The 15,196-nt window shown below is 27.9% G+C and overlaps 1 protein-coding gene across 7 annotated transcripts in view; it reads left to right on the forward strand.

Annotated features, from left to right (window-relative positions):
* The window catches only part of hlk (hulk), a 115,475-nt gene that overhangs the window by 69,211 nt on the left and 31,068 nt on the right, over nucleotides 1-15,196 (forward strand). For 5 of the 7 annotated variants that reach the window (XM_067046727.1, XM_067046728.1, XM_067046730.1 and 2 more), the window contains exons 2-18: nucleotides 1,278-1,460; nucleotides 2,416-2,556; nucleotides 4,886-4,921; nucleotides 8,983-9,165; nucleotides 9,259-9,402; nucleotides 9,511-9,693; nucleotides 9,785-9,916; nucleotides 10,517-10,699; nucleotides 11,536-11,667; nucleotides 11,779-11,961; nucleotides 12,047-12,178; nucleotides 12,569-12,751; nucleotides 12,859-12,990; nucleotides 13,422-13,610; nucleotides 13,819-13,959; nucleotides 14,416-14,598; nucleotides 14,684-14,821. In XM_067046727.1, the coding sequence (XP_066902828.1) occupies nucleotides 1,278-1,460; nucleotides 2,416-2,556; nucleotides 4,886-4,921; nucleotides 8,983-9,165; nucleotides 9,259-9,402; nucleotides 9,511-9,693; nucleotides 9,785-9,916; nucleotides 10,517-10,699; nucleotides 11,536-11,667; nucleotides 11,779-11,961; nucleotides 12,047-12,178; nucleotides 12,569-12,751; nucleotides 12,859-12,990; nucleotides 13,422-13,610; nucleotides 13,819-13,959; nucleotides 14,416-14,598; nucleotides 14,684-14,821 (2,598 nt within the window). The remainder of the gene's footprint in view (nucleotides 1-1,277; nucleotides 1,461-2,415; nucleotides 2,557-4,885; nucleotides 4,922-8,982; nucleotides 9,166-9,258; nucleotides 9,403-9,510; nucleotides 9,694-9,784; nucleotides 9,917-10,516; nucleotides 10,700-11,535; nucleotides 11,668-11,778; nucleotides 11,962-12,046; nucleotides 12,179-12,568; nucleotides 12,752-12,858; nucleotides 12,991-13,421; nucleotides 13,611-13,818; nucleotides 13,960-14,415; nucleotides 14,599-14,683; nucleotides 14,822-15,196) is intronic. The other 2 variants (XM_067046729.1, XM_067046732.1) reach the window with 1 other exon arrangement.

Raw genomic sequence — 15,196 nt, forward strand, 5'->3', positions numbered from 1 at the left:
TTATTTTAGATATTTTGATTATGTTTCAGCCTTACCTTTTGTCATTTTCATATTTCGGGATGAGTCATTCAAAATAGAATTACAGATAATAAAATTTGGGCTTTAGCGAATTAGAGTAGAAATCAAAATATAAGAACTACAAATAATAGAAAAAAAGGGAAAATTTGAAAAATGAAATAACATTAAATCAAAACATAACTACTTTTAGTAATAAATTGATTTTTAAAAAACAAATAATAATAAAATAATTAACAAGAAAGAGCAAAATATGTTAACTTCCAATTTTACAAACAAATAAATAATAAGAACATCCATTTACAGTGCAGTAAAGGATAGAATAATAGTTTAGACACATGTGTAAAAAGATATTTAAAATAAAAATAAAATATTCAATCGATTTTCAAATTTTGATTGCAAACAGCAATATCACACCTCTTGGGTCTAGATGAAGGAATAGGCAGGATTTGAAGGTGGGAAGGGTACTGGCATGACAAAGAAAGTAAGGATGGATTTTCGTTGGGAGAAGGAATGATAATGAAAGATCTGTTAAAACCTACTTTACTGTGGGCTGTTGTATGTAAACCTCAAGACTAAGACCATACATATAAGACCATCATGATATTTCGAGAATTGATGGAGGATTTGAATTACAGATCGGAGATGTACGGCGGATAGCAGGATTGGATAAATTGGTAGAAAAAGGGTGTACCACACCAGGAGATAGAGGAATATTTAATGATACTCAAACTTAAAATGAAGTTTCTATTTAGATTATTGTTTTAAGTTCAATTTTTCAACCAATTACCGAAATTAACTTGTAAAATTATTTAATTACCACTTATTAAAAAAATAAAATAAAAGTCTTATAGCACCTTGTTTTTGGAATGTATACAGAATGTTTCCAAATTGTATTTGTTTACTTTTAAAATTTTCTAATATTTTATAGTGTATTAAATTAGAATATCATGATTAAATATTTTATTCTACATGAAAAAGAAATTAAATTTCTCGAATATTTTGTAACCTCAATTTGAGATTCCTGGTTTTAATAGCACTTCTAAAGTTTTACTCAGCCATAACATAGTACTTTTGTATTGTTTAGAAGATACTAGTTATTACATTATTGACCGCTATGTCTCTTATGAATAAATTTTCATAAAGAATCACTTATGTGGTTATATAGTTATTCCATCTGTTAGGAAAATTATTTAGTTGTTTTAATTTTGTAATATTTCAATAGTTTTTTTTAAACTCTATTATTTACTTTTCTTTCTTAGATGCCAGAAGTTGTGTTACCTGCGACAAGGTCTTGCAGGAATTGGAAAAGATCGACGATGACACCGACACATTTGGAGTGGACTTCGTTAAGATCAATGATAAAAGACTTGCTAAGCAATATGGCATCAAAACATTCCCCGCACTCACCTACTTCCGAGAAAAACAACCCATTATATACGAAGGTAAACCAGTTTCAATTATTAATTATCTAAATAAATTGTTGATAAACTTTATCAATATTTACAAAAATAATATATACATTAAAAATACATACATTAAATGAAAGCATAATGTTATATCTATTGGATTATCTAGTGTGTTATTAGAACCATGCTAATTAAAAAGATTTATTATTTATGCATCACATGAGATGAGCCAAAGTATTTGTCTTTTATAATGACTTTATTATTTATTTATTTGTTTTTGGTTCTGTTCATTTATCTATTTTTATCAATTTTTCACAACCATTTTTATTCAAGAACCATAATTAATTTTCACTGCTGTAGTTTAAGAAAATGTTATGAATAAAAGTAAAAGATAATTAACATTTTCATAATTATCTTACCTCATTTGTCCTGAAACAAAATTATGATGAGTATTCCATGTATTTAGTTATTTATATTCAACACTTTAATATAATAGTCATAATCTGAAACGAATTGAGTTTTCAAGTGGTTATTTGTTCTAATGTTGATTAAAAGGTAGTTATAAAATAATTTTAGAAATATTTTCTAAATAAATAGATCACTCCAATAGATAAGATTATGCACTCTTGACCAGAAGGCCTCGACAATGCGTACTTACTAAGGTAAGGTAGTTGATTAGGAGGTGAATAGAAAGAATGAGATTTACGGGTTCCAGCTGTAAGTTCTCTAAGGATGGTAACCTCATCCTACAGGGCACTATTCCTGTAGGTACAAAACAGGAATGCAACCCGGAGGGTAGCCAGCTGCCAGGTCATGCAGGAAGGTAACTTCATTCTACTGGGTACTATTCTTGTAGATACAGATAGGAGGGTTGCTAGTTTTTTAAATTTTTAATGACTATTTTTTTCTTTTTTGAACCCCATGAGAGAGCTTTTTTTAATTTTGTATTGAACCAACTCAACAAATGCTAATTACATGCTTTGTGTTATAGGAGACCTTATGGATGAGGAAAATGTTCTGGATTTCCTGACGAGTTTAGAAGCGATGGATCTGCCTGATAGGATAGAGGATGTCAATGCAAAAATTCTTCAAAAAATAATAGAGGATACTGAGTATGTCGCCGTCCTTTTCTGTAAGCCCATGTTACATTTATAAAAAGCTGAAATCTGTAACTGTTTACATATTTCAGACAAAGCAAAAAAAAAGAAACCAAACAATAATAATAATAATAATAATAATTACCATAAACTTTTAAAAAATGTTTGTTTTACAAGCTTCTGTCACTCATTTTGTTTTTATTAATTTTTTGTCTTATGATTCATCATAAGAAGTTACAAAATCAAATGTTTTTGTTGTTGTTTTTTAATATAAGTTCTAACATTTTTTTTTTTTTTTTTTTTTGTTTGATACAAAGAAAAATATTAATTTAAGAGAATCAGATTAATTACAGCCTGATCCTCATTTTTTAAAAAAATATTTTACAAAAAAATAACTTTGTGCAATGAGCTATGATTAAAAGATTAATCAAACATTAAATATGCTCAGGAAAACATAACTATAAATTTGGACATATATATTTATTCAAAAATATGTCTGATAATGACTTTAATTTTAAGTTATAATAAAATAACGTGGAGTAACTTAAACAGCATGTGCTTAACCGCTTATATTTGTGTTTCGAAGTTTTTTTTTATGTTTTTAATGATTAAGAAAGTATTAAGTGTTTGAGCGAGCAAACTCATACAATTAAAAATATCCAAACATGAAAATTGGAATTAAATAAATTTTATAAAACATTATATTCGTATCAAGTAATTGAAAGTTTCAAAACCTAGCCTATTGTCTATAAAATAGCTGCTGAAATCATTTGAATTAATTAATTGATTCAGATTAGACCTTCATGTTGGGCTCCATTGTTGCTCCAGCAATGCGCAAGACTGTCTTTATCCTGATAACTTTTCACAGCTGGTATACTTTGACAGTATCCTTCCTGTCAGTATGGATATGCTGTATACTATAGTAAAATGTCTTGCTGTTTGGACCACTACTGTTTGGTATCACCTTAGAGTATTTCATAGAACATATTTAGTTCATTTCCACCACTCCAAATGTTCCTAGACCAAATATTCCTGTTCTTGGGTTTCTTATTGTCATTAAAAAATTTTAGTCTTTCACTCAAGTGCATTTGTAAATTTTCAGAATTATTAATTTACATAATAATCTATTTTGTTCATGTAAATATGTAATTAAAAAAATTTCAATACTTCTGAAATTTTTTGTACTCTGTTGTCTATGGGACGCCAGAATAATTAGTAAAGGTAATTATTTAAGTCCTTAAAACTATCATTGGAATTCTTTTGCAAAGGCATTTTGCGTGTTTTCTGGTTACCAATTAGATACCTTAATAAAATATTACTACCATTGAATACATAATACTGTAGAGAGTGGTGTTGGGTAATATAAGCATCAATGAAATATTATTTATTTACAATTTAATATACCCATGATGAATAACAAACCAATTTAGTATAATGAATAATAAAATATAATACAATGAGTATATAATTATATATATATATATATCCAGCTAGTTGATAGTATCATATATATATGATACTATCAACTAGCTGGATAAGTGGAAAGCTGCAGGTAGTAGCCAAAGGTAAAGGGAAGCAGTGGCTGGCTGTCATCTCTTCCAACTATTTCTATCTGAAGTGTTTGTGTCCAAGATCTAACTGGAGGTTCCTCCTCTTTCAATGCTCCACCAGAAGTGTTTTCTTCCTGTCCTTTCTGTGGATCCTCCAGGGTATCCCCTCTTATTCATCGATTGGTGCTCCTTCTTTCTTCATTCTCATTGGCTCTTTGTTGCTCCACCCTTAAAGCATAAAGACTGTCCAATAAGATTTTGTAGAAAACCTTAAACTGACGTATCCTGAGAGCTCACCTGTTGACCCCCAGGGTTTAGTATTACCCAGAAGTTCAGGCTATGAATCTATTTGAAAATGTTTATTATATCAAAATGTTCAGTACATAGCTAATCAACCTCGCTCAACCATTAAATACTGTTTATAAATTGTTATTTATGTTATTACTATACATGTTTTTTTTTTTGGTTTATTGGAATACATGTTTTCATTGTTTTTATAATCTGTTTTGGGGTATAAATAGAGAATATACCAATGTAGTTAGCTGTTTCAGACATCAGTTGCAGACAGCATGCATATTTTCAACAAAATAAGGAAAAGCCAACAAGGATTTCATTAATATAAATATGCTTATAACAATTGAATTAATTTTTGTGATTAAAATATTTGAATGATGACATATTTGAAGTTTGTAAATTTTTGCATTCTCTATGTGTCATTAACAAATGCTTTGAAAAAAACAAAAAGGGAATACATGTTTGTTACTGTAAATTTTGTTGCTATATGTTGTTTGATTTAATGAAGAAATTGCTTTAGGCCCGGACCAAAGCAAATGCGCAGGAGTCAACTCTAGTAAGTAAAATGACCAAAAAAATTGGTATTTTATGTTATATATATATATAAATAATTTTCTTATTATAGCTGTTACAAAATTAATAGTAGTACTTATAGTTAATCTATCTCTTTCTGTCTAGGCTAATATTATAGTTGTGGGCCTTATTACAATTGTATCTATAGATAAATAAGCATGCAGTTTTGCTATGTGTATCTTCATGTATTAACTCTTCAATGTATTTATAATTTTCCCTAATTTATAAATTTATAAAAGTCTACTTTGTGACTTTACTAACCATTATTATTTGGCTTACAAGTGAAGTAGGCTATTTTCCGTGCAAGTAGAATTTTGATTTGAATTTTAAAGATGTCAGGTACCTGAGAATTGTGGATTAACAAACTGACTACTATAGATAACTTGTAGTTTTTTTCCTGATCATTTCTGACATACAAGGGGAAGGGGGAGAGTTATCTACAGATCACCACTCTATGTAACCATGGTGGAGATTGTGTTCATTTTGTGGGAAAGCCCCAGAAATATAAGTTGACCTCCCAGGCATTTCAAGCTGGCCCCACTGCAGTCACGATCCAGTCAAAGTTAGCGCTTTATCCCACTCGGCTACAAAGAGCCCAAATAACTCGTAGTATGCATCATTGTCTAGTTTCCATTATTATGCCAAGTACAAGCTATCTTGTAATTTGTTTACGTGCTATATTTTTGCAGCTACGAATGTTTAGAGTATGTCAAGTAAAAAAAATATGACAAACTCATACTTGGCTTCTTAGACAACAATCGAAACTTTTAGGTCAAAGAGTTATCTCTTACTTGGCAGTTATAAATTTAACAAGAATGTTATATAAAATAATGCTAGATTAAATAAAATAATTTTGTAAATATTTTATTTAGAATAATATAATCAAAGAGAATATTTTAAAAAAAATCATAAACACAATTATTCTAAATTAAATTTTAATTGTAATGATGCATGTATTTAATAATTAACTAAAATAGTTTGAGGAATGGGGTTTCATTGCCAAAGTTGTATCTTTCCCTATTTTGGTTTTGAAAAAAGATGAAAAGTGATTTAATAGTTTTATAAATGCTTAACAAGTTGAAAGACGACTATGATATAACTCCGACTTAATTACATAAAGAGTTTCAACCCTATAACTCAGTTTGGAGAGGCTGTAGAGGTATGCAAAACCTTAAAAAAAAAAATAAAGACCAAATTTAGTATTATTTTGAATTGTATCACTACTTTCCTCCTATGACATTCAATTATTTCTTCAAAATGGTTTAAAAAGTAATTTTGATTATTTCTCCCTTCTTTCCTCTTTGTGAAAGTTGGTTGGATTCAGCTCTGAAGTTTTAATTAATTTATTTTTTTTGTTTGTTTAAAAACGTGTATGAAGTTTCATCATAATCAGACTAGTTCATGGAATGTTGATAGAGGGCTTCACCAGTATAATCTTACATGTTTATATTTTTCTTTTAAAAAAAATTATATGACATAAATTAAGGTTATAAATAATTTTAATAATCTATAATTTTGAATTTAATGTTTTTCACTTGTAAGCTGATTATTTTCATAATCAAGCATCTTCATGTTTGTGATTAATACAAATTTTCTAATATTATTTAATTCTTCCCGTTACTTTAAAACTACACTTTATTTCTATATCTTACTCAGCTTTTAAACTATACTTTATTTCTATCTTCTATTAATTCTATAAAATAAATCTAAATAATCATTTCTATTGCCTATTGTTCTAAAAGACTATCAGGTGTATTGAGTCGTTTATGACCGAAGGTGACATGGTTCTAATTCCTTAGTAAAGAATATCTTTTAACTATTTCAGTACTTTTTTAGAAATCCATTGCTTAATATGTAATAAATGTTTACTTATTACAATAAGTAAATACATATCCTAAATTATCACCTGATTGGTCATAAATTTTTATTGTAATTCAGTTGTTTTAAATTGTATGTTGTCCTCTGACTAATAATTCAAAGATCTAGTAATTTCACTCAGTACTTAAGATATTCTAGAAATATTAGATTATATATGTTTAATGTATTATCTTCTATTATTGTAGAAAATCATAGTAAATATTTACAATTGTTAGTAAATCAAGATAAAAACCTACCACTGCAGTTTTAAAATGAAAATTTATATATTTCCTTTACTTAAATAAATTATTTAAATTAATAAAAAAAATTAAACTTAAAATATTACCTAATGGTAATATTTTAAGTTTAATTTTTTTTTATTCATAATCAGACAAAAACAATATTGTCAGTATCTAAAGGGTGTTATTAATTATTCGCAGTATAATTATCCTAAATATTTTAATTTCCTAAATGTTTCGGGTTCTTTTTGTCCTTAACACAAATGTGAGTTTAGCCTTAGTTAAATAGATAATTTTTATTTCTATTTTAATACAATAGCTGCAACCAAAAGTAGGTTAGTAAATTTTTATTCTTAATTCTTTGATACTACTGAGAAATAAAAATTTAAATTAATTGTAAAATAATAATTGCTAGATTTTAACCTCTAAAATTGCTCATACCATATTTCTTTTATTACTACAAACCTAATATAATATTCAGTATTATTCATACAAATGGTATTTATTGATTAAAGTTTTTGAAATTGTTAGACATATAATACCTTTATTATATGTTTTCCTCCTATATTGGGTGAAACAATTTGGATTATAAAAATCTTAGAGGTTTATTCTGCTTCAGATTTGCAATAAATAGGTTCAAATGAGACTATAGCCTGACCATCTACAGTTATGTTTAAAAATTTTGATATTAAACCAATCCAAACTCACTCCCTATATACATGTGGTAATTAGGCCCTTTGCTTACAAGACTCCTGACGATAGACTAGAAACGAGGAAAATTCTGTATGAGTGTCTTTCTTGTGGTATGTCTTCTCGCAATCTTTAACCTAGAAGATATGAAACTTTATTCTTTAAAAGTTTTTCAAATGAGCAGTTTAATTGTTGAGAAAGGCATTGTTATGTTTTGTTAGTACTGATGTATGAAACAAAAGAGTCATAGATTATGAATGCACCCTTAGAAGGGAACTTTTACAGACTGCTGTTAGTTGCACTAAATAAATAAAAATTTAAAATAAAAATATTTTAAATGTGATTTAATTTAATTGTGAAATTTTTAGTGGATATTCTAATTGGAAATTAAAACATACCATAGAAAATTATTTAAATAGGAAACAATTTATATTGGAAGAATATTAGTTGACCATTTGTTATTGATTTTTGGGAGATAGTCCGAGTGGTGGTCAAGGAAGGTACTAAAGATAGCAGAAAAACTATTTATTGAATTGTGATAATGGACTGGAAATCATGTTCGGGTCTCTCTCGCCTTAAGTCCGTCTCACCTCATGAGTAGAGGCCTTAAGTTAGAACTTCCACTCCAACCACTTCGTTCCCAAATAGAACATGGAACAATTGTCACTGTGAAATCCTGTGTGGATTTTTTGGAGTGATGCGGAAATGCTAAAGTTTTAATGGTTCCATATTTATCTCAGTTTCCAGGCATTGCTATACAGAAAATATTGAAAATTGTTGGTCAATAAATACAGTTTAATTAAAATTTATGGTATTGATTGTATAAAGTTTGTTATAAAAGTATTGGTATGAATAATTCACAATTTTGTTTCTTTTTTACTATTGATTATATTAAAAAATATAAATTTTAAATAAAAGGAAATAAATATTTTTAGTGGATATAATTTCTAAAATGCTTGGAATTTTTATTATTTTTAATACTTTTTTGGTAGTTCAATTCAGTTTTAAAAGTAGCAATTATATCTTAATTATTCCTGAGAGTTACATTAAAGTATTTGTAGGCTGTAAATATAAGATACATGTCTGTACTTCTATCTTTCATTAAAAGATGGAATGATGGAGTTATTGTAAAAGGCCACCTTTAGGGTATACATTTATGAATTTTAAAATAATGAATAAACATTAATCAGTCTAACTTAATAATGATATTTATTTTTGTCTTTGATTGTGTGAATAATATTTTTTTAATTTAAAACAGACAAACCACAATGCAAAAAGTGTGCGAAAGCCCTTCAAGAACTGGAAAACATAGACGATGAAGCTGATCAACTTGGCATCGGCTTTGTAAAGATATCTGATGAAGAATTAGCCGATGAATACAACTTGGGAGAATTACCTAAATTAGTTTACTACAGGCATCAAATACCTATCATTTACGAAAGTCAGTTAGAGTCCAAGTATAGTTATTTATTTGCTATTTGAGTAATTAGCTATTAAGGAGCATTTTATTAATTTAATTTGTCCATTAATGTAGACGAATTAACACGTGAAGAGGACGTGTTAGAATGGCTTGTCCAAAATAAGTCTACAGGCGATGAGGACGATGTGATTGAAGACGTTACTGCCAAAACCTTAAGTACTCTCATCAGCTCAATAGACAATTTAGTTGTCCTCTTCTGTAAGTGATGATTCTTCTTAAGTTGAAAAATTATTTGCGGAATATTTTAGTTTTAAAGGTTCCCAACATGAATAAAATAAAAACTAAGAGCTCTTTTTGATTTTTCAGACGATAACGATGACGAAGATTCTATGCAGGTACTTGAGGAGCTTGAAACTATTGATGATGATTGTGATAAACACGGAATACAGTTTGTAAAGATAGATGATACGGAAGTTGCCAAGGAATTCGGAATTGATGAAATACCTTCAATTGTATATTTTGAGAAGCAGATACCAAATTTGTATGATGGTATACAGAACTTATTTAATAAAATATAATATACTTACTAAGGTAATTTATGCCTTAATGATACTATAGCTTCTTTTTATAAATATTAAAGGAAACAATGAGAATGAAGATGAGATTCTGGAATGGCTAATAGCACAATTAGAGAAAGATGAAATTGAAGATGTTACAGATGAGATGCTGGACAAGTTGGTAAAAGATGGAAAAACTCTAGCTGTTCTATTTTGTAAGTAAATAGTGTAATACAAACTAATTTAAAATATTTAATGTAGAAGAGCAATGTTGAACATAACCCTGCAAGGATCCATATGATTTGTAAAAATATTAAATTGATGGGCAATACACACAAGCATAGTACATTCAGGGATCTTTGATTGCCTCTCAGTGGATTTAAATAGCCACCCAGTTATTTAATTTTTAAAATCAAGCTTTGAGATTAATAAATAGAACAATGGGAAGATTCAATAAACAATGAAATTTAAAAATGGAAATAATAGGATGAATTAGAAAAAATAATTTGTTAAAGAAACTTTTTTTTTAAGAGGATCAAAGAAACCATGACTAATATGGCTTCCAATCCCCTTTGGTATAATACAGAATGATATCTATAAGTTTTGTTGACAAAATGATGCATTAAAAGTAACATGCTTTTGTACAATATGTTCAACATAGTACTTGATAATAAATATTTTTAAAAAAAACAATGTGGTTATATAATACTTAATGAATAATTATAATTTTTGTCATAATGAATTTTTTAATTTTAAGTTTTTGTGTAATTATTAAATACAGAATTTCCTCAAGTAATAAGTATCTTATCTTTTAGATGATAACAATGACAGAAAATCACAAAAAGTTCTTAATGAACTAGAGAACATCGATGATGAATGTGATACTCTGGGTATAACATTTGTTAAATTAGATAACGCAGATGAAGCTAAAGAATATGGAATTGAAAAGATCCCAGCACTCATGTACTTTGAAAACGGTATTCCAACAATTTATGAAGGTAAGGACTTGTTTTTATTATATTTTTCTTTTCCCATTTTAAGTGAAGAAACTTGTATAATCTTTGACTACTACTGCCTCAAATCTAAAGTGAGTTTAATCGTTAAATTTATTTGAATAACCAATGTCCAACTGTATATTTTGATACTATATATGTCATACTATGACTATATATGTCAAACTTGGTATATACCAATCATTCTGGGGACCCTCCTACCATGCTCAGGTAGGATATATTTTATATTTCCCAAACAAATTTCTCCATATTTAACTTCTTAAAGGCTTTAAAAAACAAAACAAATTAATAAAAAGATCTTTAATGTCTGCGCTTACAGATAGAAATAATAATATAGGCTCACCTAGGTCCGAGGCAGATATCACCAATCGCTTGTCTACATACATTTGTCCAGTGATGCCTGTCCAAAGGCAAAACTACAAGATTAATCTAGATACAATCCTTCCACTTATGCTTTGGTCTAACCCTCAGACATTTACCCTTCAGCTTAGGGCCAATTAAAATTTTAGGGATTCATTACTAAGCTCTACAACCTCACAAATCCATCTATCTCACAAATGCTATAATTTGAATTATGTTTACAGGGTTAAGTTCCTCCATTTCGGTGTTTTGCAGCCTTCTAAATTCTCTGGTTAACTCGTACTTTTTCAGTCCCAATATTTTATCTAATACTTTATTTTCAAAAACCTTAAGGTGTTATTCTTTTCTAAGTATAAGAGGCTGTGCATTATATCTATTGCATATTATTGCATTATAATATATATCTATATATATTATTGCTATGTTTATAAAAAATTTCAGATTTTTTTTTTCCTTTTCAGGCAATTTGGAAGATGAAGATAAAGTACTTGCATGGCTTGAAAAGCAAATTAAAAGTGATGAAATTGAAGAGATAACAGATGAGATGCTCGATATGATCATTAGCAAAATGTCTCATGTTGCTGTTCTTTTTTGTATGATTTTTTTTTTCTTTTCTCATAGTATTAACTCTGTATTAAAAGTCTATAAAACAAAAGATTGTAATAATTTATTAGTAGTTTTTAATAATAACGTTATTTGTTTAGACGATAAAGACCAAAAAAAAAGTCAAAAAGTTCTTCAGGAATTGGAAAATATCGACGATGAATGTGATCAGAATAATATTGCATTTGTGAAAATAGATAATGATGAAGAGGCCAAAGAGTACGGAATAGATTCCTTACCAACCTTGATATTTTTTGAGAAGCGCATACCTCATGTATATGACGGTAACTTTCACATCTTAATGTTGTTATTTGATGATAAATTATGACAAAACTATTTTCTAATCGACTTGTTAATTTATTATTTCAGGTGATTTGATGAAAGAAGATGAATTGCTCAACTGGCTAGTCCACCAAAAGAGGCACAGTGAAATTCCAGAAGTTACTGATGAAATGATAGAAAAATTAATTGAATCAGAACCCTACTTAGCTGTCATATTCTGTAAGTATAATTATAACATTTTTACGGTGGAAGAATTTTAAATTTTAGTTGATTAAGCGAGGGATAATAATAAAATACAACTCATTCTTACATTCTTGACTATTGTGGGGCCTTTTTTATTTTCATTAATTACAAATGATATTAAATTAATAATAGGCATATATTTAAGTATTTGTTCTGCTAGTTTTTTAGGTTTTCCTTTTTTTTCTGTTTTTTTTTTTATCCATATATTGACTTCATTTCATAGAACTTTAATGAAGGTAACCGAGAATTACTGAATTTGCTTAAACAAACCAAATCGGTTTTCCTCCTTAAAAGAACTTTTTTTTTCTAATTTCTAAAGTATTGGACCATAGTTGATCTCTTAAAATATTTTTTTTTTCTTTGCAGATGACAAAGATGACAACCAAGACATAAGAGTTCTGAACGAACTTGAAAATATTGACGATGACTTAGATAAAGAAGGAATTGTCATTGTAAGAATTGACAATGATAAGGAAGCAAAAGAATTGGGAATAGATCATCTTCCTACGCTTGTCTATTTCGAAAACAAAATTCCAGCTATTTATGAAGGTATTTCAAATTATGACACTTTTTTTACTCTTCCTTACATAGTACTGTATTAAAGACTTTTTTTTTTTTTAATTATTCCATTTATTTCTATTTATTGTGTCTGAAAGGTGAACTGCTGAATGAAGATGAGGTTTTGAGATGGCTTATTGAACAGAAAGAATCTGCAACAATTGAAGAAGTCACCGATGAAATTTTGAAAGAGCTCATAAATGAGCATGAATATGTTGTTGTTTATTTTAGTAAGTAAATGCTTTCTGTTGAAAAATACAATTTAAATTAATTTATTTCATTACGACACAGTAGCTGGTTCTTACAATAGTGTGTTTAGGATGTCATTGATGATACAACTATATTTATGTATGTATTTATTTACTTAAAATTATATATGTTTTTTGAAAAGAAATTCATTATCTAAAAATTTAGTAAACCTCTGATGCTGATGTTATTAAAAAAAAAAGTAAATATATACCCTATAATGGCCTAAATAAAGACAATGGTATTCACAAAATTTCTGATAACACTGAAAAAAAAACTACTACCCACTTTTTTATGAGTTTTGAAACATAAGAATGTACAATCCAGAGATATCTACCCAGAGGCAGAAATAGGTTAATATACAAACTTCCTCAATTTTAGGATTTAAGCTGACAATTTTATTTTATCTAAACAGGTGGTAGGTGTGAAGAAGGAGAAAAATGTGATGACATTCTCGAAGAGCTTGAAAATATTGATGATGAGCTTGATGAATCTGGAATGGTGTTTGTTACCACTGAGGACACCGCATTTGCTAAAAAACAAGGAATAAAATCTTTCCCATCTCTTATACTCTTCAGGAATAAGGAGCCAATTCAATTCAAAGGTAAATTATTAAATAAAATAATTTTTTATTATTATTATTATAAGTGTTTATGCTGTAGAAGAGTATTAAAATTAAGTCCTTAAAACATTGGTATAGTTTAAAGTTTAAATTATCAAAAACAAGGAAAAAATGTAAAAATTAACTAGTAACAAATCTGTATTTCTTTTTTCTTCAGTCAAACATATTTATCAATAGCGTTCTTTTATAGGTGATATTCAAGATGAGGATGAAGTACTTACTTGGCTAACAGATGATGATACTCTTGAAATTCCTGGAAAAATTGAAGAAGTTAATGCAAGAATGCTGGACAAAATATTGAATGAAAATGAACATGTTGTCGTTTTCTTTTGTGAGCATTCTTTTATTTATTTATTTTTTTAATAAAAGTAAACATTTCAATAATTTATCCACTGTCTATCATTCTTTCAAATTGAATAAAAAAATCATTCTTTATTTTGACTGATTCATAGACTATAATTTGACTCATAATTTTTTTACAATTATTTAGAATATAAATATTCATTCTTTGATTAACTCAATGAAATATCATTAAGTAAATGCACTTGGTATATATTCTATTTATATTTTTTTATGGTGCATTGGTGAGAACCCCCAAGACGCATGTTGAATATGTTTCGACCTAGTATCACAAAAAAAGTTTCATTGTAATCTATCTTCCCACATTTGTAGCCTTCCCTTATTAGTCATTATGGTCTCTAGAAGGTTTTCAACTTTTATTTTATTGGTTAATTTTTTTTTAATTATGGTATTATTTAATTTTCTAATAAAAACAATTAATTTCTAGATAAAGAGGGCGATAAAAAGAGCCAGAAAATCATAAATGAGTTGGAAAATATTGATGATGAGTGTGAAGAAAAAGACATAGACTTTGTTAAAACTTCTGATAGTGGAATTGACAAAGAATATGACCTGCCTTCTCTTCCAACATTGGTTTATTACAGAAACAAATTTAGGAAAATATACAGTGGTACGTTTGTAAAACAGTATAGAAATGTTGCTGTTTATCTCATTATTTTGGTATTAACTTTGTTAATATAATTTTCCTATTCCAGGAGACTTGATGCAGGAAGAAGCCATATTAGACTGGGTATTAGATTTGCATACTTCAACCCCCGATGTCATTGAAAGTGTTGATAGAAAAACTCTTCAGGTCTTAATAAATGATGTTGAACATTTAGCAGTGTTTTTCTGTAAGTATCTTTTATAAATTGTTGAAAGAATTTTTTTTTAAGCCATAAAATTATAAACTGTTGTTTAGTATGATTTTATTTTAATTAACAAAATACATGAAATATGAACATATTTTGATCTAACATTAACATTAATAGTTATAAAAAACATCCATTTGGTCTCAACAATTTTAGTATCACATATTTTCGTAATGTATATATATGTATTATAGTAATACACTAGTACTGCAAACTAGTTAATGTGTTAATGACTAATAATAAATACTTTGACAAAGGCAATATGGCCTGCATAAAGTTTTTCCTATAATAGTATAATAAGGTAGGAAATACAATTTTTCTTGATGTTTTAAAATTAATTTATAATGAATAGATTGT

Source organism: Halyomorpha halys, unplaced genomic scaffold (genome assembly GCF_000696795.3).
Source record: "Halyomorpha halys isolate HHAL.00 unplaced genomic scaffold, Hhal_1.1 Scaffold164.1, whole genome shotgun sequence".
Taxonomy (NCBI): Eukaryota; Metazoa; Arthropoda; class Insecta; order Hemiptera; family Pentatomidae; genus Halyomorpha; species Halyomorpha halys.